This window comes from Cervus elaphus, chromosome 19 (assembly GCF_910594005.1).
Source record: "Cervus elaphus chromosome 19, mCerEla1.1, whole genome shotgun sequence".
In the NCBI taxonomy this organism is placed as follows: domain Eukaryota; kingdom Metazoa; phylum Chordata; class Mammalia; order Artiodactyla; family Cervidae; genus Cervus; species Cervus elaphus.
In genome coordinates, this window is record NC_057833.1 from 48,902,128 (window position 1) to 48,927,463 (window position 25,336).

At 35.5% G+C, this 25,336-nt stretch overlaps 1 protein-coding gene across 7 annotated transcripts in view; it reads left to right on the plus strand.

Annotated features, from left to right (window-relative positions):
* The window catches only part of ZNF148 (zinc finger protein 148), a 142,218-nt gene that overhangs the window by 84,253 nt on the left and 32,629 nt on the right, over positions 1-25,336 (plus strand). For all 7 annotated transcript variants that reach the window (XM_043875412.1, XM_043875411.1, XM_043875408.1 and 4 more), the window contains 2 exons: positions 6,922-7,045; positions 8,293-8,376. In XM_043875412.1, the coding sequence (XP_043731347.1) occupies positions 6,922-7,045; positions 8,293-8,376 (208 nt within the window). The remainder of the gene's footprint in view (positions 1-6,921; positions 7,046-8,292; positions 8,377-25,336) is intronic.

A 25,336-nucleotide genomic window follows, 5' to 3' on the forward strand; every position in this document is an offset into this window, starting at 1 on the left:
TTCATGTTTTGTGCAATCCCTTTATCTCCCTCCTCCCTGCTTCGTTCTTCCTTTTCTTTTCTTGAGGTTAATGTTTTTCTCAGTGATGTATGATGCTTTTAAAAATTTACATTAATGAATAAATCAAGTTGTTTAAGAAAACTATTAATTTCTGAAATTGTGATAGTGGTTATGTTTGTGTTCATTGCAAAATCTGTTTCAAATCTTTAAAAAAAATTTTTTATTTTTAGTATATTTTTTATTTATCTTATTGGAGTATAATTGGTTTACAGTGTTGTGTTAGTTTCTGCTATGGAACAAAGTGAATCAGCTATTTCAAGTTTTAAAAAAACAACATATGTAAGTTGAAAATTTTCCTTGATACTTTATAGCCATGTTTTTCTGATACTATTTTTTATTGTAATTCTGAAATTCTGACTAAAACTTAGGTTATTATCTTCTTCAGGGGTGTTTGGAGTTATGTCCTAAGTAATACAGATCATATTTTTACAGAGTTTAAGTTTAGTTTTTGCTTGTCTGATTTGAGATAAACTCATTTATAATATATTATCAAAATACTCCTAAAGACATTTATTTAATTTTATATATATGTATGTATGTATGTATGTATATATATATTTATGTTGTTGCTGGATGAAAGAGGTTTTACCTATTCTGAGTATATTGCATGTAAGAAGATGTTTTGGCAGTCTTTTTAGAGCATTCTTAGGACAGTGGAATTACTGGAAATAATACATGGCAGACAGGGCTGTGAGAATAACAAAAACAAGGATTTTTACATTTTCCTGACCTATTACATGTGACAGGAGAGAGAATGGTTGTTGTCTGTTTTTAACCCTGGCCTTGCAGTGTCCAGATGAGTGGTTTGTGTCTGGATTCTCAGAACTTTGAACTTGTGTTTAAAAATTCACACTTCAAAAAAAAAAAATTCACACTTCAGATTTTTCATTAAAGTAACTCTCCACTTTTTGTATTAAGAGAAGGAAAAGCTTATCTCTTGCTTAGAAATCGGTGTTACTTGTTCTAAATTCCTTAAAAGCAACTATAAGTTTCTCAAATAATTGTAGTGTATTATGCTTAGAGGCTTCCCCAGTGGCTCGGCAGTAAAGAATCTGCTGCACCGCAGGAACCACTGCAGGAGATGCAAGTTTGATCCCTGGGCCAGGAAGATCCCCTGGGGAAGGAAATGGCAATCCACGCCAGTATTCTTCCCTGGATAATCCCATGGACAGAGGAGCCTGGTGGGCTATAGTCCACGGGGTCGCAAGAGTTGGACATGACTCAGCGACCACAACAACAGTGCTTAGAGGACTCTACTCTCCACCAACACTTTTCACAAATCTTGAATTTTTGCCATTATGAATATTTTGAGTATGTGTCCCCTTTATATCATGTTAGATTGGGGATCTGCCCAGGAAATATAGATGAAGTTATCTTGCAGACTTTCAGTAAAAATATTAGAGTTTATATATCCATATAGACTGGCTCCCTTCCAGGTAAGCTTTGTGGTGAGAAATACTGCAATATTATGTCATCTTTAGCTGCCATGAATTTTAAGCAATAATTGCTTTCTGATCCTTTGTCATATGGCAAAGCTTAGTCATCTTAAGGTAGATTTGCTACTTGAAAATTGACAGAATATATTTGGCAGCATGTCTAAAGAAGAGGGTTATCTTGGTCGAGTAATTTAATACTGTCATGGAATAAGTTTTATGAAAGTGAATTTTCTACATAATAAAAACTTGTCCCCTTTAAATGTTTAAATTTAGTTTTATTTCAACCACTTTGTTAGAAATGTTTAATATATTGTTTTCTTTTAAAACATAGTACATTTGAACATAATTCAGCTTTTAATGGTTTCATGTTGTAAACATTTAAAAAAAATCATATGTATCATAGTGAAACCCTCTGGGAGGACTGAGATGTTAGGTCACCCCCACCCCCACTCAAACACAGACACTAAGAAATCCTAACTGCTAGATTTTAAGGTGTTTTTTTTTTGACTGCTTATAAGTGCTTCATCCTCTCATGCCTTAATGACATACTGTTCATTTTTACATTACTAGTCTATGTGGCCACTTAACATCACCTTCCATCGACACTTTGACTGTCTTTTTTTCCCCTTGTGGATTAGGACTATAGAGAACTACAGTTATGAGAAATGTATGAAAAGCCTTAGTGTACTTCATTCAGTCTCAGTGCATTCATGGCAGTGGTCTTGTGGCTCTGCGTTAGACCACCCATACGGCTTTTCCAGTTATAAATAGTCAGGCCCCATCACCAGAGATTCTTATCCAGGGGGTTTCCATTTGTACTAAAAAGAGTCCAAGATAATTGTAATTTACATTTAAGTTTGAGAATCTCAAATCTTGATTTTGAAAGTTTCTGGATAAATGAGGTATTGCCACCTGACTTTGCTATTGACTTGTTTTGTGAATTAAGTGAGAATGTTTTCCACCACAGAAGGGTTTTATGAGGATTGTTGAATTAACATCGATAAACTCTAATAATCCTTTCAGTAAAGATGTAACCACACTATCTTAACCCAGTGTTATGTACATCTTTTAGGTCTTTTCAAACTCCTTAATAGTGCTAGAGCGGAGTGCTTTTTGGTTACCTACTTCTTATTCTGAAATATATATCCTTTTCATTCTCTAAGCAGTTAATTTAAGTGCCTGTTAATGTGCCAGGATCTCTTATAGCATACTGAAGAAAGGAACAGGGTTCAATTCTTTAAAAAAAAAAAAAAAGAAAAGAAAAATTCTAAAGTGAGGAAAATTTAATTGAAAGGCGAGAAATAGAAATACTAGCTATTTGTCAAACTCTCTTCTTCATGCTGACTTGATTGTCGAAGGAGTAGCTTTAAGGTAAATAACTGATTGTAAGACTAGGGATGGAAGTGTGAAATAGTACTTAAGAGAAAAACTGGAAAAGTATAAGTATTTTATTTATTTATCTAATTTCCCCAGGGAATTTTGAATTCTGGGTATATAATTTTTCCACAGAGCCAAACCATAAATTTTAAAAATATTTGGATGTATATCTTTCTTTTTAAAAAAACCGTATACATCTTTGCCTGATATTTAGGAAATACAAGAGAAAAAAACCTTTTCTAAAGCTCTCGGTCATTCTCCTGAACATGCTTATGATATAGTGAATTTCATGTTTTTGCACTGGCAAAAACTTGCCATTTAGAAATTAAATTTGGTAATAAGTAAAACCAAGTACTGAGAGACAGTAAAAATCAGGGGGAATGAAAGAAAGTAATGATGTGAAGATGGAATGTTAGTGATAACTAGGATGGTCAGAGATGTTGAGGGTAGGTATTGCTGTGGGCTACTTTGCTGTTTTGTTGCATGTCTTTGGGGTTGCACTGTTCTTCCGTTTCTAGTTGGGTTTGGAGAGTAAAGGGAATTATAGAAGATCTCCTTTTCCAGTTGCAATAAAATGTGATGGGTGAGAAATTTATTCCTTCAAATTGTTGTTTTGCATTTTGGTGATTTAGAAATCAGTTGATTAAGAATGTATAGTAAAACCTATAATTATTAGTTTAAAATATATATACTTTAATATTTCCAGTATAGAATGAGGGAAATCATGTCTGCCTTTTAAGAGAACAAAACTTTCTCACTGAGGGGTGTCAGGTTTTGGCTAATTGGTGGCAGTGACCCTTGAAGAGTCAAAAATCTCTGAATTGAATAGGCAGAGCTTAGTGCTTTGTTAGTTAAAAATTGGTATATTATTTAACATAGCCATTGCTATGTATATTGATAGCTGGCAGGGAACAGATTTATCTCAGAACAAAAAATGTATTTGCTAATGGACTGTGAGATTAAGAAAGCAGATTGAGGAATTCATTTGGTATTGAAATATTTTACTGAAAAATTCTGTTTTAAACTTGTGAAACAGTTAAGAAAACAGTCAATATTTAGAGTCTTGTTTAGACTATTACCAATTTCTTTACTCTTGATAAAGCCCAATTGCTTGATTTTTACAATTACCATATTTCTCCAAAAGTCGCAATGACAGGAGTCAAGACAAACTATGTCTTGTCTTGCAGACCCTTTAGGGTTTAAACTTGGAGATTTCAAATGCTTCAGTTGTAATAGTGTTCATATGCTGAAGGAAAAAGAAAAGCAAAAATATTTTATGGTACTGTTAGCAAGTAAGACAGCTAATCTCTAAGGCAAATACACTTAACTGGTCGATCAGTTTTACTAAAAGATCTGGAAAGGGTGTGGACAGGAAAAGAAACCAAGTCTATACCAAGGAAGATAATTTTACCTGCGTTAATGAGCCATTTCTCTTCCACCAAGAAACTTTGTTCTTTACATACCCATTCTTTACACACCTTTTTCTATGATGCTGCTTAGTGAATTTGCAGAAACTTACGAATAGAAGTGGTAAGCAGTGAGGATGTTTGGTATGGGTAGTTGGTTGCCATTATCAATAGGCACTGAGTCTCACTATGTACAATTTGGGTATTGGGGTTATAGTGATGAATAAAACAGGCAAAATCTGTCGGTTATACGTAAAAACAGATTACAAGTTGGAAGAGCCAGTGGTGCTCTTCTGTGGCAAGATAATTTTCTTCTGTGTCTTTTATACAAAGATATGTGTTCCCCTGGCCTAAGAAAAGCAGAAAATAATATAAAATTCAATGTAAAATGTTCACCAATTTGATTATTTTTTGTCATCGAACTTATAAATATGCTAGATTGTTTTCAGTCTCCTTATTCACAAGTAAGTGTTTACTCTTTCATCCATAAAATCCACCTTGAATTAAGGCTTGGAGTCCACAGTGAAAGGCAGTATTACCTCCAGTGAGTAAACAATGACCTAGAACTCCTTAACTCTTCATAAAAAGGCTTTGTACAGTCAAGGATTATATCCGTTTCACATTAAGTAATTTGGGCCAGATTTTTTCCTTACAGAGCCTTTCTGTGTAGTTGCTATGCCACAGAAAGCTATTGAGCTGCCATTTTTTTTTTGGCACTTGGATCTTACTTGTTATCAACATATGAGAAAAAAATACCTGGTGCTATCCTGTTTTTATTCTGTTTTGTATAAAATGTTTAACATCTTTTTGTTACTGGTTTTATGTTAGAAATATTTTAAGTCATGTTTTAAAAGATTTTGTGTTTTTTTTGTTTGTTTGTTTTACACAGTGTTAATTTGAATATTATTTTGTGACTTTGAGGGGTTGAAAAAATTTTAGACTGACCAGAGATGAAACTTTCCGTTCTCACTGACTCTTCAGGAAGCTGTGACACCCACTTGCATTCTCTCCTGCCAAATGTTTCCCTCTGTGACTTTGGTTCATAGACTTTGAAGCATTGTTGACCACATTGGCAGTTTGCCTAGAATCCACATGCCCTGTATAATTAGCATAATAATTACCATTGATTTACATACAGTGTAGTCTGAAATGTGTTCCTGCTTTTAAACTGAAAAAAATTTTTTTTTAAAAACTAAAGCCCTTTTTCCTTACCTAGCCCTCTAAGTTTTGGGACAGGGGTCATAGCTGTGTATTTACAGGCCCTAATCAGTTTCCACAGGCCTTTGTATTTCTTAAGATATCTGTTAGATTTCTGTATCCTGTGTGTGACACAGTGTCTTGGCTTCTACTCTCTACGTTCCCACCTCCACTACTGTTTCCTTCTTTTTTTTTTTTTTTGGGTACTGTTTCCTTCTTACTTGCCATATTCCTCTTGATCTTACCTCCTAGTTTTCTTTTGCTTCTTATGTTCACATCATGTTTTGTCATCTTTCTTCTCTCCTCAATAATGAAAAAAGGGATTATTTGTTGTTTTTACTCTGCCACGTGGCTGGTGAGAGAGGCAGTTTAAATGTTGTATGTTGAACAAATGGTGGTTAAACTGAAGACATGAACCCCAAAAGTGAACTTCTCTCTGGCACTCTTTAGACCTTGCCCAAGATACTGTCAACCTCAGGAAGCACAGGCATTAAAGGTTGATGTGTTTGTCACCTGTCTTCCTTCCCCCATACCCTTCTAATTTATTAAGGAATATGCTTAACAATAGTTTGGTAGTCCTAGAATAACCTTAGAGGTCCTTAACAGAACCGTTTTGACTCCAAATCATATTCTAGGTTGACTTAAAAACAGTTTTCCTTTTTACTTCTCTAAGAAAAAAGAAAAAGGAAAATGTAATAGGTAAGCATTTGTATGGTTCAGAAAAATACTTTAAAGTATGTTTAGTGTAGTCTCTCTCCTACCATATCTTCTGCCAAGTTTCTCAGCCATGACGACCAAATTTATATATATTTATGTACATCCTTCTCAAATAGCTTTTATGCATTTGCAAACAAATATATATTGCTGTATGTATTATCTTATATTCAAACTTAACAAAATTATATACTAGATTCTAAACCCTGTTTTTTTTTTTTTTTTACTTAAGAGTAAATCCTGGAGCTCTTTCTATATAAGAATATAAAGAGCTTTCTCTTTTTATTTCACAACCACGTAATATTAAGTTGTATTCATTTTTCATGATTTATTTAACCATTCCTATCTGCTTAATATTTATACCATGTCTAGAACATAAGACTTGTACTGCATATGTGATATTTTAAAGTTGAAAATAAAACTATACTCATCCTAACAGAGAACACTTGGGGACTCTATTAGACATCACCTTTGGAGAGGAGAGGACACAATGTTGAAATTTTACTTAACCAGCTTCCAAGGTTTTATTAGTAATTTTTACCCACTCTGAGTCACATTGTACTTTCTTCAAATAATGATAAAATTATTCCAGTAGCCCTCTCAAGATTATCTAGGGAAAAAATATTTCATAATCTCTGGTGACCACTGTTTGCATTAAAAGGCATTATCTTTTTTATAATTAGTATTTTAAAAGTTTCTTTTGTTTTGCCTTTTTTTTTTTTTTAAACCAGATCCTTACAATAAATGAGGATGGATCACTTGGTTTGAAAACCCCTAAATCTCACGTTTGTGAGCACTGCAATGCTGCCTTTAGAACGAACTATCACTTACAGAGACATGTCTTCATTCATACAGGTATTTCTTGAATTAAAGTGGGCTTATGGCCGTTAAAATTATTATCTTTGCTATTTTCATCTTCTTATAAATGTCATTCATTCCTAAGACTGTAGTTAACCTGGCATTTTAAATCAGAGTTTTCATAGGCCAGGATGTCACAAGGAAACCAAGAAAAACTTTAAATGAGGAAACAATTATTATGGATGTGCAAAATTAATTAGCTTAGTTGAACACTTTATTTGGCTTAATGTATTCTTTTTAACCAGAGAAACAGTTAAAGAATGAACTATTAAAAGCCTGTCAACATTTATTTTTCTGTATAAGATGTCCAGATGGAATTTGAAATATGAATTTGGAATCAAATATAAAAAGTTAGACCATAAAGTTGTGGAGATCAGAGCAAAAGACTGATCACAGATCTTTGGGGAAATATTGCTAGACATATATGTTGAGTTAAAGGGTGGGGAAGGAGACAGAGTAATAAATAATAAGGTAGATTTGATGAACTGGTAAAATACACCCAGAAACCAAAAGAGGAGAGAATTCCAAGGAGGAATCAGTAACTGCACAACCTTCTGAGAGGAGAGAGAAAGAGCAAGAGCAAGAGAGAGAATTGAGAACAGATCATTAGAATAAATAGCAAGGAGATCACTAGTATTTTTTTTTTTACTAGTATCTTTTAAGAAAGCAGAGTATAAGGGTTAAAGGACAAATGGGTGGTGAAAAATTTGAGACATAGGTTGGACTATGAAAGGAAAGGCTCCAACAGAGAGGGAATGTTTGAAGAAAAAGGATTGTTTTTTTTTTTAAGGGGATGTTTAGAAAGTTTTGAAGGTTCTAGAGAAAAAAGTGAAAAGGCATAAAGTGGTGGTTAGCAAGGGAGAACAAGGTAGGTGGATCTTCCTCCACAAAGAAAGCAAAGCTGTTTAAGACACTTGGTAACCTGTGGAGGCCTTTCAGCATCATGAGTTTTAAATTCTATTGTAAATTGTTTTATTTATTTACTTTTTTTTTTCCTTGAAGGATATAGATCATATTCAGTCTCATTTTTGTGTGGTTGTGAGAATGTGAATTTTTGAATCTTGGGGGGGGGGTGGAAATTGAGAGGAAATAAAATTCTGTTAATGAATAGTATAAAACCTTTGTATGCATAATTTGCAATTTTTCAGAATTTGGGCTTCTAAGAGTTCTCTTTCCTCAGAAATAGTTGACTCTAAACTGTGTTTTATTCAGTAACTAATTTGTGGATGTGAAATTATTTTAAGGTGAAAAACCATTTCAATGTAGTCAATGTGACATGCGTTTCATACAGAAGTACCTGCTACAGAGACATGAGAAGATTCATACTGGTGAGTGTTGCCACCCTTACTAGGGTCGTTAAAATTACCATTTCAAATATAGGGAAGAATTTTTAATAAGTAGCAACAACTTGTTGGCTCTTTGGTAATTTTGTTTAAGAGTATTTATCACAGCTCATCTTTTTTTCTTTCTTCAGTAAATCAGGGTTAACTGTTAAGACTTGACTTAACTGTTGTAGCCTAACAAATTACTTTGAAGTAAAGTTTCATAACTTAAGATATGTTTAAAGTGACAAAGGGAAGGAAGGAAGGAAGTTTTTGTGAAGTAGTTATTTCCTTAGATGTTTAACAGGTTTAGAGTAGGTAAAGTTATCATTTGCGATAATTAGGGGGGAGGAAGCAAAATGCCTGATTCTTAAATAGCGATAACACTCCCCCCCACCCCTATTTCATGTATATAGCTTACTGTATCAAGAGAGTTATAATCTTATAAATTGGAAACTTCCAATTTTTCATTCAAGTTGTTAAGGATTTAGAAACAAATATTTTGGAAGATTACTATAAAAGAACCCATACCTTTAAAAGTTGAGCCTCATTTTAGAGCAAATGTTTATTTGCATTTATTCTTTTTTTTTTTTAAGCAAATGTAAAGCCAAATTTTATATGTGACCTTAATTTAGTAAATTGTGAGCTTTTGACATCTGTAAGCACGATGAAAAGTGTTTCTTTATAATTTATTTCCAGCATCTTGCCTTTTTGTGATGGAGTGAAAGAGTTGGTAAATTTATATAACTTTGGTTCTTCGTTTAAGTAGAATTGAAAAATGATAGTGATAATATTTAAATGTTGAAAATACTAGAGTTCCTCATATACCTCTGTATGAAGTAATCAAGCAGCTACCCTCCCAGTGTTGTTATTTAGATGTGTTCTCGTGGTACCTGCAGTCCCTGTGAAAGAGGATCCTTGGACGGTTTATCATATAGAAGCAGCAGGCTTTTCTGCCTAGTAACTTTCCTTAACTTTATTTGCCCCTCACAAACATGAATGTGGCTGGTTCCCTGTGTAGCACATTTTTATGCTTTGATGTTCTACTTTTCAAAGATCATTATGCACACCGTTCATTTCAGTTTCTTAAGTAAACATTATTCACCATTTCCAGTTGGAAGGAAGTATACAAGGCACTTGGGAGGAAGAACAGCTTTATTGATTGTGTGTGTGTGTGTGATTTATATGGCTAAATTAAAATTTTATACAATAATAAAACCCAATCAGATAGTGATAAATGAAAACAGTTAAATATTTTTATATGTTTTTAATGCCTGTTAGATTTTAATGATTTAATGATTCATTCAATAAACATTTATTGAGCTGGCAGTGTTTTTCAGATACTAGAAATAGAGGATAATAAAAGGTAGCTTCTGTGGAGTTTGCATTCTTTTTTTAATTTTCAGTAGAGTATAGTTGATTTACCATTTTGTGTTAGTTTCAAAGTGTACAGCAAAGTGAATCAGCTATGCATATACATACATCCACTGTTGTTTTAGATTCTTTTCCCATTATAGGCTATTACCAAGTATTGAGTAGAGTTCCCTGTGCTATACAGTAGATTGTCATTAGCTATGTATTTTATATATAGTAGTATGTTTATGTCATTACCAGTCTCCCAATTTATCCCTGCCCTCCCTTATCCCCTGTTAGCCATAAGACTGTTTTCTACATCTGTGATTCCTGTTTTGTTAATAAGTTCATTATGATAATTGTCTTTTTATCTGGCTTCACTCAATGTGACAATCTCTAGGTCTACTCATGTTGCTGCAAATGACATTATTTTGTTCTTTTTTATGGCTGAGTAACATCCCATTGTCTATATGTGCCATCTTTATCCATTCTTCTGTTGGTGGACATTTAGTATTACTTCCATGTTCTGACTATTGTAAATAGTGCTGCAGTGAACATTGGCTTGCGTGTATATTTTCAAATTATGGCTTTTTTCTAGTTTTGGTTTATAAAAACTTAAATAAAATATTATGATTTTTCTCTAGGAGTGGGATTGTTGGGTCATATGGTAGTTCTATCTTTAAAGGAATCTCCATACTGTTGTCCATAGTGGCTATATCCATTTACATTCCCACCAGCAGTGTAAGAGGGTTCTCTTTTCTCCATACCCTCTCCAGCATTTATTGTTTGTAAATTTTTTGATGGTGGCCATTTTGACGATGTGAGGCAATACCTCATTGTAATTTTGATTTGCGTTTCTCTGATAGCAATGTTGGAGTTTACAGTCTAATGTGAGAGACATATATATAAAGCCCACTGTAGTAAGTGTTGTAGAGTTTTGTACAAAATGCTGTTGTACCCTGAAGAGGAGCCAGATATGCTGCTTTTGAAGACTACATAGTGAAGGCAATAAAGAAAAACTGGGAGGCTCAGTTGAGAGAATGTGTTTGAGTCTGAAAAAAAGATTTTCAAAACATTACTTGCCCTTACTGTACCCTATTATTTTCTATTCTGTTCTAGTAGCAAGTTCTTTTTTACAGTGCTGGTCACAATTTAGTGATACCAGTTTGGGAAAATAATGGTGCTGAGCCATGGGCTATCTTGAATTTCAACAGGTTATGTTGGTTAGTTCATGTTGAGAATTTACTAAGACTAGACGCTGGGCTAAATGTTTGTTAAATGTCTCACTTAGTCTTCATACTAGTCTTGACAGGGAGGCGCTATTATTACCATTCCCGTTTTTTTAGATGAAGAAGCAGTAGAATGCGCACAGAAGTTAAGAAGCTTTCCTAAATTTATATAGTCTAGTATATATATGGTGGAGCCAAGATTCCAGCTCAGGTTTCTGCAACTCCAGAGCACACATGTGAAATCACTAACTGTGAAGAATGACCAGAAGCAGAATAATGTTGTTTGGTCTTTGGGAATTTTTCTTGCTTTACCACTAAGCCAGTTATGGCTTAGCCTTCCTGTGGGTTTAGTAACACCTAAAAGGGGTGGAAGCAAAGGCCGGAGTTCTCAAGGTACAAAAAAGGAGTGAAGTTGCTCAGTCATGTCCAACTCTTTGTGACCCCGTGGACTGTAGCCTACCAGGCTCCCTCCGTCCATGGAATTTTCTAGGCAAGAGTACTGGAGTGGGTTGCCATTTCCTTCTCCAGAGAATTTTCCCGACCCAGGGATCGAACCCTGGTCTCCCATATTGCAGGCAGACGCTTTACCATCTGAGTCACCTGGGAAGCATTCCAAGGTACAGAGATGACAGGGAATAGAGTGGAACCAGTCAAACCAGTCACTATGATTCTTTAACAGAGAAGTTTCTTTTGAAGAGAAATGCAGTTTTGCTTCATTATCACCACCCCTAACCCCCCAAGTGGAACTGATGTAAAGGAAATAAATTTTCCTTTATTTCATTGTTCTTGATTCTTTTTGTGTACACTGTTCCTGAAGATAGTAAGATATTTTTGTCCTGTTACCAGGTTACTTATAAGCTGTACTGAGCTGGAAATATATGTATAAAACAACATAGATATTCTCCATCATTTGTATTTTGTTCTTAGAGTTCTTTATTTCATATTTTAAAGGACTTTTATTTTTGGAGGGGATTGTGCCTAAAGTTTGCCAATGTCAAGACTTTCTCTGTAGGTCTTTATGTAGAAGAATGCACTGAAATAGTTAGCAGTAAAAAAGCTTTTGCATATATTGTTTATCTATTTTTAAATTGTCAAGAAAGTAATGTCACCTATCTGCTGAACCTTAAACGTTGTGTGGTGAGAAGAACTACCAGTTCTTACAGGCTTTGTTTTCCTTATAGCCTCCCTCATCCTTTTGGATCTCTTTATACTGTCACCTCCAGTCTCCCAGCCTCTGAGCCTATGTCTGTTCCATTTGCAAGATGGTTAAAAATCATTACCTGCTTGGCTGCTCTTGTTACCAATTAAGAAATCTTCTGTGGCTTTTAAAACCCAGAAACCTAGCTTGATTTGGTTTTCTAACTGAAAAAATTTAAACTCAGCCTGGACAGGTTATTATTACTTGACTGCTAATTTGAACTGGCCTATGAAATACCATTTTAGGGTAAATTACCAACGCTGGTCCCTGAACATTTGATTAAAGCTCTGTTCTTTTAGCCTAAGGCACTGAAACTGTCAAAAGTCAGATATCCTTGGGACTGCTAATTTTGGCAGTTATGGGAGATTTATATCTTTTGGAAGTGTATTACAGATTTTGTGGATATGGGAGATAAGGTGAGGATTTGAAGCCAAGGTTGAAGATAATAATCCTAATGATTGTTTTGGTTAGGGTCAGAATTACTGGTAAGGTATACACCAAAGGTAAACATTCATCACTGGGGGATTTACCTTGTGATCAGGTGCGTGTATCTAAGGTGCTTTTTCCTTTGCATTTTCTAATGCATGTGTTCTTTCTCTCATCAGTTTGTCACCATTTTAGTCTAAGGAAATTCTGTCTTATTGCCATGAGTAGGGTCTGGGGGTTTGAAGAATAAACAGCTTTAATTTTATATTAATTTTCTGAATTCCTTCAAGTAGTAAGCCACAGAATACTTACTCTAATATTCTGACTATTATAGCAGATTATGGCTATTTTCTATAGTTGTGGCAGTTTTCATAATGCTTTTTATTTTATTAGTAAAAATGTTATAAAATAATGTCTATGTTTGGGTAAGTTTTTATAAAGTGATTTTCTTCCCAAAATAAAAGGGATTTTGAAAATAAACCAAATCATTTAGAATTATACATATTTATTAGGTTTCTTTTCTCACAAAATTCTGTTTTAAGGCTTAAGATCTTGAATGTATGCAGTTCTATAGATACAAATGTAGCAAGAAACACTGGAAAATCAGTCTTCTAAGTTGGCATTCTTAATATCTGAAAACATGCATTGATCTTCTTTTCTTCTCGACTATGACTTTTATTCACAACCATGTTAAATAGCTGAATGACAATATTATTATTATTACTATTTTTAAAACCAGTTGGGCTAGTGAGGTGGCGTCAGAGAGCATGTTGATTCACCCTTGACTAAGTTTGTTCAACACTTTGTATTTCCTTCAGTATGGTTCAACTGTTGACAAAAATTAATTTACCTCTCATTATTTTGAAGCCTTAACTTACTGTTTATTAGCATAATAGAGAAGTTTATGAAAAGAAAATGTTACAGACCTAGTTAAACTCGTTATTTGTGGCAATGAAGGAACTGAATACTGTTTGGGATACTGAAAAGGTTGCATACAGTATGAGCTCCTGGCATTGTGATTGCTGAAGCCAGACAGCACTGGTGCAAACATAGCTTGCCAAGAAAGATTAAGCAGGGAAGTGCAGATTGCTGTTACTGACATTCTCTGGTCTAACAAAGTTTTCAGAAGCCAGATTTTTTTTTCTTTGCAAAACTGTTAATAATTCATGCTAAATGATATGATAATATAAAAGTTTTAAGACTATTTAACAAAATATCTCAGAATATGAAAAAAATCATACACACGCACATATGCATATATGTATAAAAACTATACCATAAGTTTTTAAAAGTATTTTGTTTGGGGGGATAGGAGAAGTTATCCAGAAAGTTAACTCCATTTAAAATACCTTAGAACTGAAATATAAAGAATCAGAGGATTTATAATGAAAGTTGTGTCGTTTTCAGTTAATTATATGCATTTTGTGTGTGTGAGTGTTCTTCCCCTCAAATCCATATAAAATGTTCTTTGTCAGTTTATAGTGTCTGTAGTTAAAAGAAAAATGTTTACCGTTTGTTTTGACAAGTTTCTAGTTTAACAAATTGGGAATCTCTTGAAGTAGTCTCATTCTTATTTATGTGTAATTATTGAATGGATAAACATGTGAATCACATGACTCACAATTTGACATATGCTATGCAAATAGTACCCGCCTGCCAATGCAGGAGATGTAAGAGAGGCAGGTTTGATCCCAGGGTCAGGAAGATCCCCTGGAGGAGGGCATGGCAACCCACTCCAGTATTCTTGCCTGGAGAATCCCATGGACGTAGAAGCCTGGGGTCGCACAGAGTCAGACAGGACTGAAGCAACTTAGCACACATGCTTGCAAATAGTAGAGACAACGTGTCCTTTAGGAGTTCAGTTGAAATAGACCAATGAGGATTTAGATTGGTGGCCCTGTGAGTTGGATTTAGTTCATGTGTTATATGTGAGTCAAGTGTTACCACAGGAACTATGAGGCAGAGCATGATGGTAGCTAGGACTGGGGGGAAAAAAATCTGGGATGTACTGAAGTTGGGAATCTTTGGGGAAGGATAGGTAGACAGATAACACAGATAATTTGGAAACACAGAACAGCAAGTTAGAAATCACGCAGACAAGAATCCACTAGGATCATTGCAGATGCTGGATAACAGGAGAAGCAGTGTGTCAGATTGACTAGTTTAAAAGAACCAGGAGAAGGAGGTACTTTAAGATAGTTTAAAAAGCTAGAAATTCCTAGAAGTCACTATTATCATAAACCTAATAATACTGTCAGATTTATTGAGTACCTATTTTATGCCAAACACTGTATTAAACTGTACATAAATGATCTCACTTTATCATCAGAGCAGTTCTGTGAAGAGGGTACTATTCCTTTTTTTTTTAAACAGGTAAGGAAATATAGGTTAAGATGATTAAGAAATCTGCCCCAGTGTATATATAGTTCAGTTAATGACATAGTTCAGTCTTCAGAGTTCTTATTCTTAACTGCTATGCTATTGAAAGAGTAAATCAAGCACCAAGAAGATTTTTAGTTCACAAAAACTTTGGTTTCAAACATGGAGGTTTTTATTGTTCAGGAAGGAGAAGAGCCATTCCTGGGCCTGGCCTTACGGCTTGCAGCAAGGCAGTTGGGTATATCTGAATGAGAAAAGTCTGTGGATGTAGGAGTAAGAACAAAGGCAAGATGAATAACATTTAAAGGGCCACTCTGAGTAGAGCAGAGAGGGTTAGACTAGAAAGCCTCATTTTAGAATTATGTTAAGCCTGGATGCCAAGCAAAGGGGTGTCAAATTTATCCTGTAAGCATTATAAAAAAGCAGTGCATTTAACTGCCATGTTGGAGGAACCGTTATTGTTTTATGAAGAAAACTAGAAATTTGACAAGTGTGTTACTTTTTTGTTAATTATGTATAACTAATATGAGAAATTATAGCTTAGATAATTGCACATTTATTAATCAGGTTTACTTTTAGTATTAAAAATTCAATTTAAACAAAGAAGAACATTGTTAAACTTCATGAAATATAATATTACTTCAATTTTCACCAAGTTTATGAGAAGTAGGCAAAATTTGGACACCACTGAGTATTACTGCAAAACAAAGAAAATTAATTTTGCTGGGCTTTAGAGCCTCTTTTTCTTTGAGCAGTTTAGGATGAGCTAATTTTTAGAAAAAGGGCTGAGAAAGGACTCCCAAAATTTAACTTCACACCTAGAACTTTCTAATTCCGCCCCCCCCCCCCATTTATTTTTATTAGTTGGAGGCTAATTACTTTACAATATTGTAGTGGTTTTTGTCATATATTGACATGAATCAGCCATGGATTTACATGTATTCCCCATCCCGATCCCCCCTCCCACCTCCCTCTCTACCCTCTGGGTCTTCCCAGTGCACCAGGCCCGAGCACTTGTCTCAAGCATCCAACCTGGGCTGGTGATCTGTTTCACCCTAGATAATAATTTTTTTAATGTTACTTCTGACAGCAGTTGCTCATTTCTGATGTTTTGCTTTTTCTTTTTTAACCATTTTCAATATGGTTAGTCTAGAACAAGATAAGTCTCTCTACTCTTTCTCTTGTTGATTTGCCTTTACTTAATATGACTTTTTCTCTGCCTCCTCCCTGTTCTTCAAATTATTTTGCATTCTGCAGAAGATGAAGCTTTAAGACAGTTGAGTCTGGATCCGATGTTTTACAAATACTTTGACATCGTATTCTTTTGGAAGAATACTTAATTACTTCCTTTAAGTCAAACACCTGAAGACCTTCAGGATTCTCCAGTTTTGAAGCTGCCTTTTGGACAACTGCTTACTGTTCCAGAACCCGGTTGGGTAGATGTTAGATGACTACATTCATGACTTTCAAACCTTGAATTTATTAAGTTTCAGATGTCTGGATAGGCTGACAACACATTAAAAAAATTTGTTGATAAAGTTTTTTGTTTCACTGACTGACTTTGAATGACACTTAGGCTTAGAATTCATATATTTTAGTATTATATTTTTTATTTGGGTCTTTTGGTGAGAGTGACTGACAAAATGTAATATTTGATATGGACTCAGTCATGGCAAAGAAATTGGGCTTAAAATATTTAGGGCAATCTAAATTTGCTTATCAAGGTCATTCATTTTTAATTTTTCTGGATACTTTTAAGATCTTCAGTTGTTGATCCGAAGAGTCTCTATTTTTTTAAAAAATGCCTGAAGTGTCATCATTTTCAGCCCCCATCTGAACTTTATGAAAGTGTCTTGGTAGTTTTTGAAAGCAGCTACAATAATAATAATAGCTTCTGCATGTTTTGTAATTTGTTTTGCTCTTCTATAGATCTTTTAGGGAGATGATGCTGTTATGAAAAATGGAGTCATAGGACTGACATACTAATGTAGTACTAGATAGTTACTTACTGATATATCCAGCTCCTCCCAGGGCTGCCTTTATGCTGTTTGCTTTATTAGTTGTTGACAGAAGTACTTCTTTCTCTTTGTTTCCTGCTTGGCTACATTAAGAGGCTGATAGACAAATTAAGCTTATTGACGCGCCCCCACCCCACCTGTCCTGGTATATTTTCATCCATCTGTAAATTCTTTTACAAGGCCTAATTGATTCTTCTTTACCTTCATTTCATTAACTATTTTGACTTTTACTTTCTAAATATATTTAAAGAATTAATGCTTTCAGTGTGCTTTTTTAATTCTAGAAAATGTATTCAGTCAGCTCTTAATTACCTTAGGGAATTGATCAGATTGTACATTATTTACTTAAAAATTAAAGAGAGAAATGCAGCTGTGAAAAAATTATTATCAGCACAAAAAGAGCGACATATTTATTGCTCTTGTTTGAATGACAGGTGTTCTATATAGGCTTGTTGTGCTTATATAATTGAGATACTCTATTCATCCTCAAAAATCAGTTGGATATATTCTTGCCTACTTCATCTAGCTTTTAGTTCTTTATAGTTGGATAGAGGAGAGGGACATGGAGTCTGATCAGCTGAAACTCGAGGGTCTTAAGGTCTAACTTTATTCCTATAGAAAATATCCCTGTTCTTAAGGTGCTTTCTTTTTTATATGAGAATTAGGGAGAAAGGACAATGGACTCATGGAACCTGGAACTGAAAGGTACTTTAAAATGTTAGGGTTCAGTGACAAATGCAAGAGTTTTCCTTATGTCAAAGCCATGGACATAAATATTAGGGACTGGCCAGGAGACACTTGAGGGGCTGCTGTTAATGGGATGAGAAGCTAAGAAAGGGTGGAGAAGAGAATGATTGTTGTGGGGAGTGGTGGTGACCACCTACCAAAAGTATTGCTTGATGCTCTGCTTAATCACTGAGAGTTCTAGATTATTATTGAGTGGGAGAATTTGCTCAGTGGCTCAGTAATGTTACCTAGACTTTTTTTGATATTAAAAAGAAAAAGATTGCCTCCAAGAGATAGACAATAGCAAAAACTCTTTTAGCAGAATAATATCTTTCAGGGTCATTTCTCCCCTTGTATTTCATGTGGTATTTTCTGTTTCTAAGCTATTGCATTTGTATTGTTTTATGTTTTGGATGACAGTTCTTGAGCTGTAAATAAGTCCCTGAATCTTTTGTATAAAGTTTGCATTAAATTATTAACTGTGATGAGTTGAGAGTTGAAACTGCTGCTTTCTAACAGTCCTGATTTATTTGCTTAGCAGTGTTTTGTTATTATTCAGTTGCTCAGTTGTCTCAGACTCTTTGTGACCCCTAGGACTGCAGCAGGCCAGGCTTCCCTGTCCTTCAGCATCTCCCGAAGCTCGTTCAGGCTCATGTCTATCGAGTTGGTGATGCCATCCTACCATCTCATCCTCTGTCGTCCCCTTCTCCTCCTGCCTTCAATCTTGCCTAGCATAAGGGTCTTTTCCAATGAGTCAGTTCTTCACATCAGGTGGCCAAAATATTGGAGCTTCAGCATCAGTCCTTCCAATGAATAGTCAGGACTGATTTCCTTTAGGATGGACTGGTTGGATCTCCTTGCAGTCCGAGGGACTTTCAAGAGTCTTCTGCAACACCACAGTTCAAAAGCATCAATTCTTCAGCACTCCACCTTCTTTATGGTTAGCTCTCACATCCATACATGACTACTGGAAACACCGTAGTTTTGACTGTACAGACCTTTGTTGACAAAGTAATGTCTCTGCTTTTTTAATGTTCTCTCTAGGTTTGTCATAGCTTTTCTTGCAGGGAGCAAGCATCTTTTAATTTCATGGCTGCAGTCTCGATCTGCAGTGATTTTGGAGCCCCAAAAAATAAAGTCTGTCAGTTTCCATTGTTTCTCCATCTGTTTGCCATGAAGTGATGGGACCGGATGCCATGATCTTTGTTTTTTGAATGTTAAGTTTTAAGCCAACTCTTTCACTCTCCTCTTTCACTTTCATTAAGAGGCTCTTTAGTTCCTCTCTGATTTCTGTCATAAGGGTACTGTCATCTGTATATATCAGGTTATTGATATTTCTCCCGGATGTCTTGATTCCAGCTTGTGCTTCATCCAGCCCAGTGTTTCTCATGATGTACTCTGCAGTTAAATACGCTGGGTGACAATATGCAGGCTTGATGTACTCCTTTCCCAGTTTGGAACCAGTCTGTTGTTCCATATCCGGTTTTAACTGTTGCTTCTTGACTTCCATACAGGTTTCTCAGGAGGCAGGTAAGGTGGTCTGGTATTCTCATCTCTTTAAGAATTTTCCACAGTTTGTTGTGATCCACACACTCAAAGCCTTTAGTGTAGTCAATGAAGCAGAACTAGATGTTTTTCTAAAATTCTTTTGCTTTTTGTATGATCCATCGGATGTTGGCCATTTGATCTCTAGCTCCTCTGCCTTTTCTAAATCCAGCTTGAATTTCTGGAAGTTCATGTACTGTTGAAACCTAACTTGGACAATTTTGAGCATTATTTTGCTAGCATGTGAAATGAGTGCAGTTGTGCAATAGTTTGCCAAGAAGGCAATGGCACCCCACTCCAGTACTCTTAACTGGAGAATCCCAGGGACGGTGGAGCCTGGTGGGCTGCTGTCTGTGGGGTCGCACAGAATTGGATACGACTGAAGCAACTTAGCAGCAGCAGCAGTGCAGGAGTTTGAGCATTCTTTGGCATTGCCTTTCTTTGGGATTGGAATGAAAACGGACCTTTTCCAGTCCTCTGGCCACTGCCGAGTTTTCCAAATTTGCTGGCATGCTGAGTGCAGCACTTTCGCAGCATCATCTTTTAGGATTTGAAAAACTCAGCTGGAATTCCATCACCTCCACTAGCTTTGTTCATAGTGATGCTTCCTAAAGCCCACTTGACTTTGCACTCCAGGGTGTCTGGCTCTAGGTAAGTGATCACACCATTGTGGTTATCTGGGTCATGAAGATCTTTTTAGTATAGTTCTTCGATGTATTCTTGCCACCTCTTCTTAATATCTTCTGCTTCTGTTAGGTCCATACCGTTTCTGTACTTTATTGAACTCATCTTTGCATGAAATGTTCCCTTGGTATCTCTAATTTCCTTGAAGAGATCTCTGGTCTTTCCCATTCTATTGTTTTCTTCCATTTCTTTGCACTGATCACTGAGGAAGGCTTTCTTACCTCTCCTGCTATTCTTTGGAACTCTGCATTCAGATGAGTATATCTTTCCTTTTCCTCTTTGCCTTTTGTTTCTCTTCTTTTCTCAGCTGTTTGTAAGGCCTCATCAGACAACCATTTTCCCTTTTTGCATTTCTTTTTCTTGGGGATGGTTTTGATCACCACCTCCTGTACAGTGTTATGAGCCTTGTCATAGTTCTTCAAGCACTCTATATATTAGATCTGATCCCTTGAATCTATATGTCACTTCCACTGTATAATCATAAGGGATTTGATTAGGTCACACCTGAATGATCTACTGGCGGTACTCCTGCTTTCTTCAATTTAAGTCCGAATTTTGCAATAAGGAGTTAATGATCTGAGCCACAGTCAGCTCCCAGTCTTGTTTTTGCTGCCTGTACAGAACTTCTCCATCTTTGGCTGCTTAGAATATAATCAGTCTGATTTTGGTATTGACCACTTGGTGATGTCCATGTGTAGAGTCTCTTGTGTTGTTGGAAGAGGGTGTTTGCTATGAGCAGTGAGTTCTCTTGGCAAAACTCTATTAGCCTTTGCCCTGCTTCATTTTGTACTCCAAGACCAAACTTGCCAGTTATTCCAGGTATCTCTTGCAGTGTTTGGGTTTTAGATGAATTAATTAGCTATTAAAATTTTCTTCCACTGCAGAAAAGTAACTTCTGAAACAAATCCCAGTCTTTCTTTTTTTCCTTAAATGAAAAAATTGCTTTTGTAATGAGATATGTTAGTGATCCCACTATCTTACTGTAGCAGATGATGAGAGTCTGAACTAATGAACAAAACATTAATACATCGGGACATTAGAAGTCTAATGAAATAACTTTGGAAGACATTTTAAAGGAAGAACAAATACAGATGAAGTTTAATAACAATTTAAATGGAAGGAACTAAAGGAGCAAGAGTTTTTAAGCTTTTATTGTGGAAGCTTGGTTTTCAAACAAAATCTTGCATGAAGCAGCGTCAGTAGTCAAGGCAGATAATTTCGGGTGGTTTCCTTGACTCTTGATAAGTTGACAGATGTTTCCAATACTACTTAGTTGTTATTTATTCAAGGAGACAATGCCATATTTCAAACGACTAAAGAATTAGCCTCTCTGGAACAACATAGTCAAGGGAATTATATACACTTGGCTGAATTGCATGGTATGTAACTTAAATTTTAGAGCTTTTTAAAAAAAAAGTACATGAGTAAACATATTTCAATGTAAGTGCAATGTGAACTGCACCAAGATGTGTTGTTACAACTAATGGTGGGAGAAATATGTGTGGAGCAGAAAGAAGTTGGTTGGCCTTATTTACAAAACTTGAGAAAATGTGTAGCATTTAAAGCTTATGGCTATTCATTCTGTGATCAGACTTTTGTGGAAAATATTTGAATATATTATGTGTCACTGAGCTAGTAGATCAACAGCAAACTTCATTTGCTCTGGTGAACTTCTGGTGGAAGTTTTGTCTTAAATAGAAACTGAATATCCTGACTCTTCTACTGTATAACTATTTAATATCTTAAAATTGGTAAAGTTTTATTGGAAGTGTTTGCGTGTAGGGCCAAGGTTAGATTTTTTGTGGGGGCGGGGTGAGAACAACCACTCTCTACCACTATTATTTGAATATTGAAGAATGACTTTGGAAAACTAGCTTTTGCTGAAGATGTGAAAATTCAACCTACAAGGGGAAAGCAGTACTTAACAGTGAGGCTTCTACTGTGGTAAAGTCATCTTGATAGCTGTTAATGTTGAATCACAAAATGCTGCTTTATATACTTACCATGTTGTTACAAATTACAGGAAGTACAATCTCTGTTCCCACACAAGTATGGGGCAGATATTGTCCAAGTTCAAGCTACACTCTGATCAGTTTTTGTACCTTTTTACAAATGCAAAGGAAATTTCCATATTTCAAAACTAGTTAAATTGTAACTCTACCTAATCTTCAGTTGGAAATCATTTATGATGTGATAGTATGCTAAAAAGGCAAATAATTAAGGAGAGTCTAATAGAATTCTGTATATCCCTTCCAAATGTTGAATAATTCTTGAAATTACATTTTCATGGATATCAGTGCCTATCTTTGTGACAAAACAATTTCAAAAAATTCTTGTAAAGTTTCATTGCAAATTAGCATTAGCAAATAAACACTTGCAATTGACTTTGATGACAGGGTGTACTAACTTTGAATCCCAATTCAGCAAAATGCAACCCTCTCATATAAAAAAGGTTTCCAGTCTTCTCATTAGTACATCTGCATGATGAAAAATTACATTCTGTCATCATCATCATCATTCTGTTTTGAATTTCAGCAGTAAAATATATGGACTTTTTTTGCCCTCTTATTACATGAGTCTGTATACACTGTCCTTGATTTTACCTTTCTGCTCACAAAGCTTAATACATTTACCATTTGCCCTTTTAGAGCAAGTTTCCTGATCTCCGTCAATGTTTATTCCTTGACTGTCCTACTCGTTCTTAGGCTTCTGCTTTGTTGGCCATCTTGTCATTCATTCTTCATTACTGTTAGTCATGTTTTAGACCGTTGGATACTAAACCTCAGTCTCCTCATGATTTCAGTTTCTCATTTTCGAAGCATTACTTCCTGCTCATGCCTTCTAGTACTTCAGTTTCAACAATTTTTTTGTCTCCACTAGCTCCTACAGTCTGGGTCTCCTGTGGTGGCTCAGACAGTAAACATTCTGCCAAGTTCAATCCCTGTCGGGCACGGCTGAGCAGTTATTACACAGCTTCTACAGTCCAGTGATTCTACCTCCTTTTCACTATCCCTTGTTTCCCTCATGTCTTCATCACTTTTTTTACACAGTGTAAATCCTGTCATCATTTTCTTAAATCACTCTTTTGCTTATGCTCGAACCTCTTGTGCTGTCTCGTACATAGTACTCACTTTGCTGAATTACAGCGTTGGTGGGAAATTTATTTTTTTTCAAGTCATTATATTTATAGAGTTCAATAGATCGATCTTTTACTTCAAACAGGGTATAATTGAGATATAATTGACGTGTAATACTGTATAAGTTTAAGATGTACACCATAATGATTTGACATACATACATCATGAAATGATGACGACAGTGTTGAGTGAGCATCTACCAACTCATGTAGATACAAAATAAAAGGAAAGGAAAAAGGTGTTCCTTGTGATGAGAACTTTTAGCATTTACTCTTGTAGCAACTTTCTTGTATAACATGTCACAGTGTTAATTATTATTAATTGTGTTGTACCCCTGTATCTCTAATTTTATAACTGAAAAGTTGTACCTTTTTACCACTTTCAATGGCATACAAAGATACTACATTAGTATTGACTACACACATATGCATTTCATCCTTATGACTCATTTATTTTGTAACTGGAAGTTTGTACCTGTTAATTCTCCTCTGGCAGCCACCTGTTTTTTCTTTGTCTGTGACTCTGTTTCTGTTGACTATGTTTGTTCATTTCTTCTGTTTCTTAGATTCCACATATAAGTGAAATCATATAGTATTTGTCTTTCTCTGACATATTTCACTCTGGCAGGGTTTTTTTTTTTTTTAATGGCTAAGTGATACTCCAGTGTATCTATCAAGAATCTTCTTTTTACAGTAATCTATGGATGGGCACTTAGGTTACTTCACTGTCTTGGCTATTATGATTAATGCTGCAGTGAACGTAGGGTTGCATATATCTTTTAAAAATATTAGTGTTTTCCTTTCCTTTGGAAAGATAGCCAGTAGTAGAATTTCTGGGTCATATTGTAGTTCTAATTTTAACTTTTTGAGGAACCTTCATACTCTTTCTTGTAGTAACTGTACTAATTGACATTCTCACCAACGGTGCACAAAAATTCCCTTTTCGTCATATCCTCACCAATACTTACTAGCTCTTGTCCTTTTGATAATACCCATTCTGACAGTTGTGCAGTGATACCTCTTTGTGGTTTTAATTTGCATTTCCCTGATGATTAGTGGTGATTAGTGGCCTTTTCATTTTGTTGATCGTTTCTTTTGTTGTACAAAAACTTTTTAATTTGATGTATTGTGTCTTTCCAATGGGAAAGACAATGGGAAAGACACTGGACAGGGGACCCAGGGCTTGGTTGAAACTTACGGAGAAAATACCTACCTTGGAAAGGCACCGGTGGGGGCGGATTTGGTTTTTCCTGAGAAATACCCAGGGCTCAGTTGAAAGACACCAAGGTGGCTCCTTTGTAGAAAGATGTAAGGAATGGAGCTCATACTGGCAAGTACCTAGTTAACTGGAGAAATTAAATCTTGCCCTAAATAGTGAGGGGGCTCTTTAATGCATATGCAGTTAAAAATTAAAAGCTGGCTTGGTAAAATCTTAAGCAAGGCCTTTTAGGGGGGAGCTCAATTTCTCTGTCTTTGAGTTGTAAAAGTCCTATCTGATCTTCCTAGGTTGTTCTATTGTGTTTGTTTGTTTATATTAGGACTTCCCAAGCGGTGCAGTGGTGAAGAATCTGCCTGCAGTGTGGGAGACCCAGTTCGATTCCTGGGTAGGGATCCCCTGGAGAAAAGGGAATGCCAGCCCACTCCAGTTTTCTTGACTGGAGAATTCCATGAACAGAGGAGCCTGGCAGGCCACAGTCCATGGGATCGCAGAGTCGGACAGAACTGAGTGACTAACACTACTGCTAGTCCCATTTGAAAAATGTAGCTTTTTCCATCTCTAGAGAAAAACAGAAAGCTGTGCTGAATTAGGTGCACTTTAAATTTTCAGTGGGCCCTTAATGCCTACTGAAATTTATTTATTTTAGTCTATTCGTTCTACCACTCATCTAGATGGGGTCCATTTTTCAGCTCATAGACCAGTTCCTGCTGCCTGTTACTGTAATTAAAATTTTATTGGAATATAGCCATACCCATTCCTTTATCCTATGGCTGTGGCTATTTTCTCTCTAACAGCCAAGTTGAGTAATTGTAAAAAAGATTGTATGATCCTCAAAACCTAAAATATTTATTGTTCAATTTCTTATAGCTTTATGCTTGCCAATCTTTCCCCAACATATTTTTACTTTCTCCTTTCTATAAATCTCCATTTTCTCCTACTTTCTCATGTTCAGCTGATTACTTGCTTTTTATTTAAATGAGAAAATCGAAATAATCAAAGAGAACTTTAATAAATTTCTAGTATTGTATCCATTTATTAGTCAGAAAGTTTTGA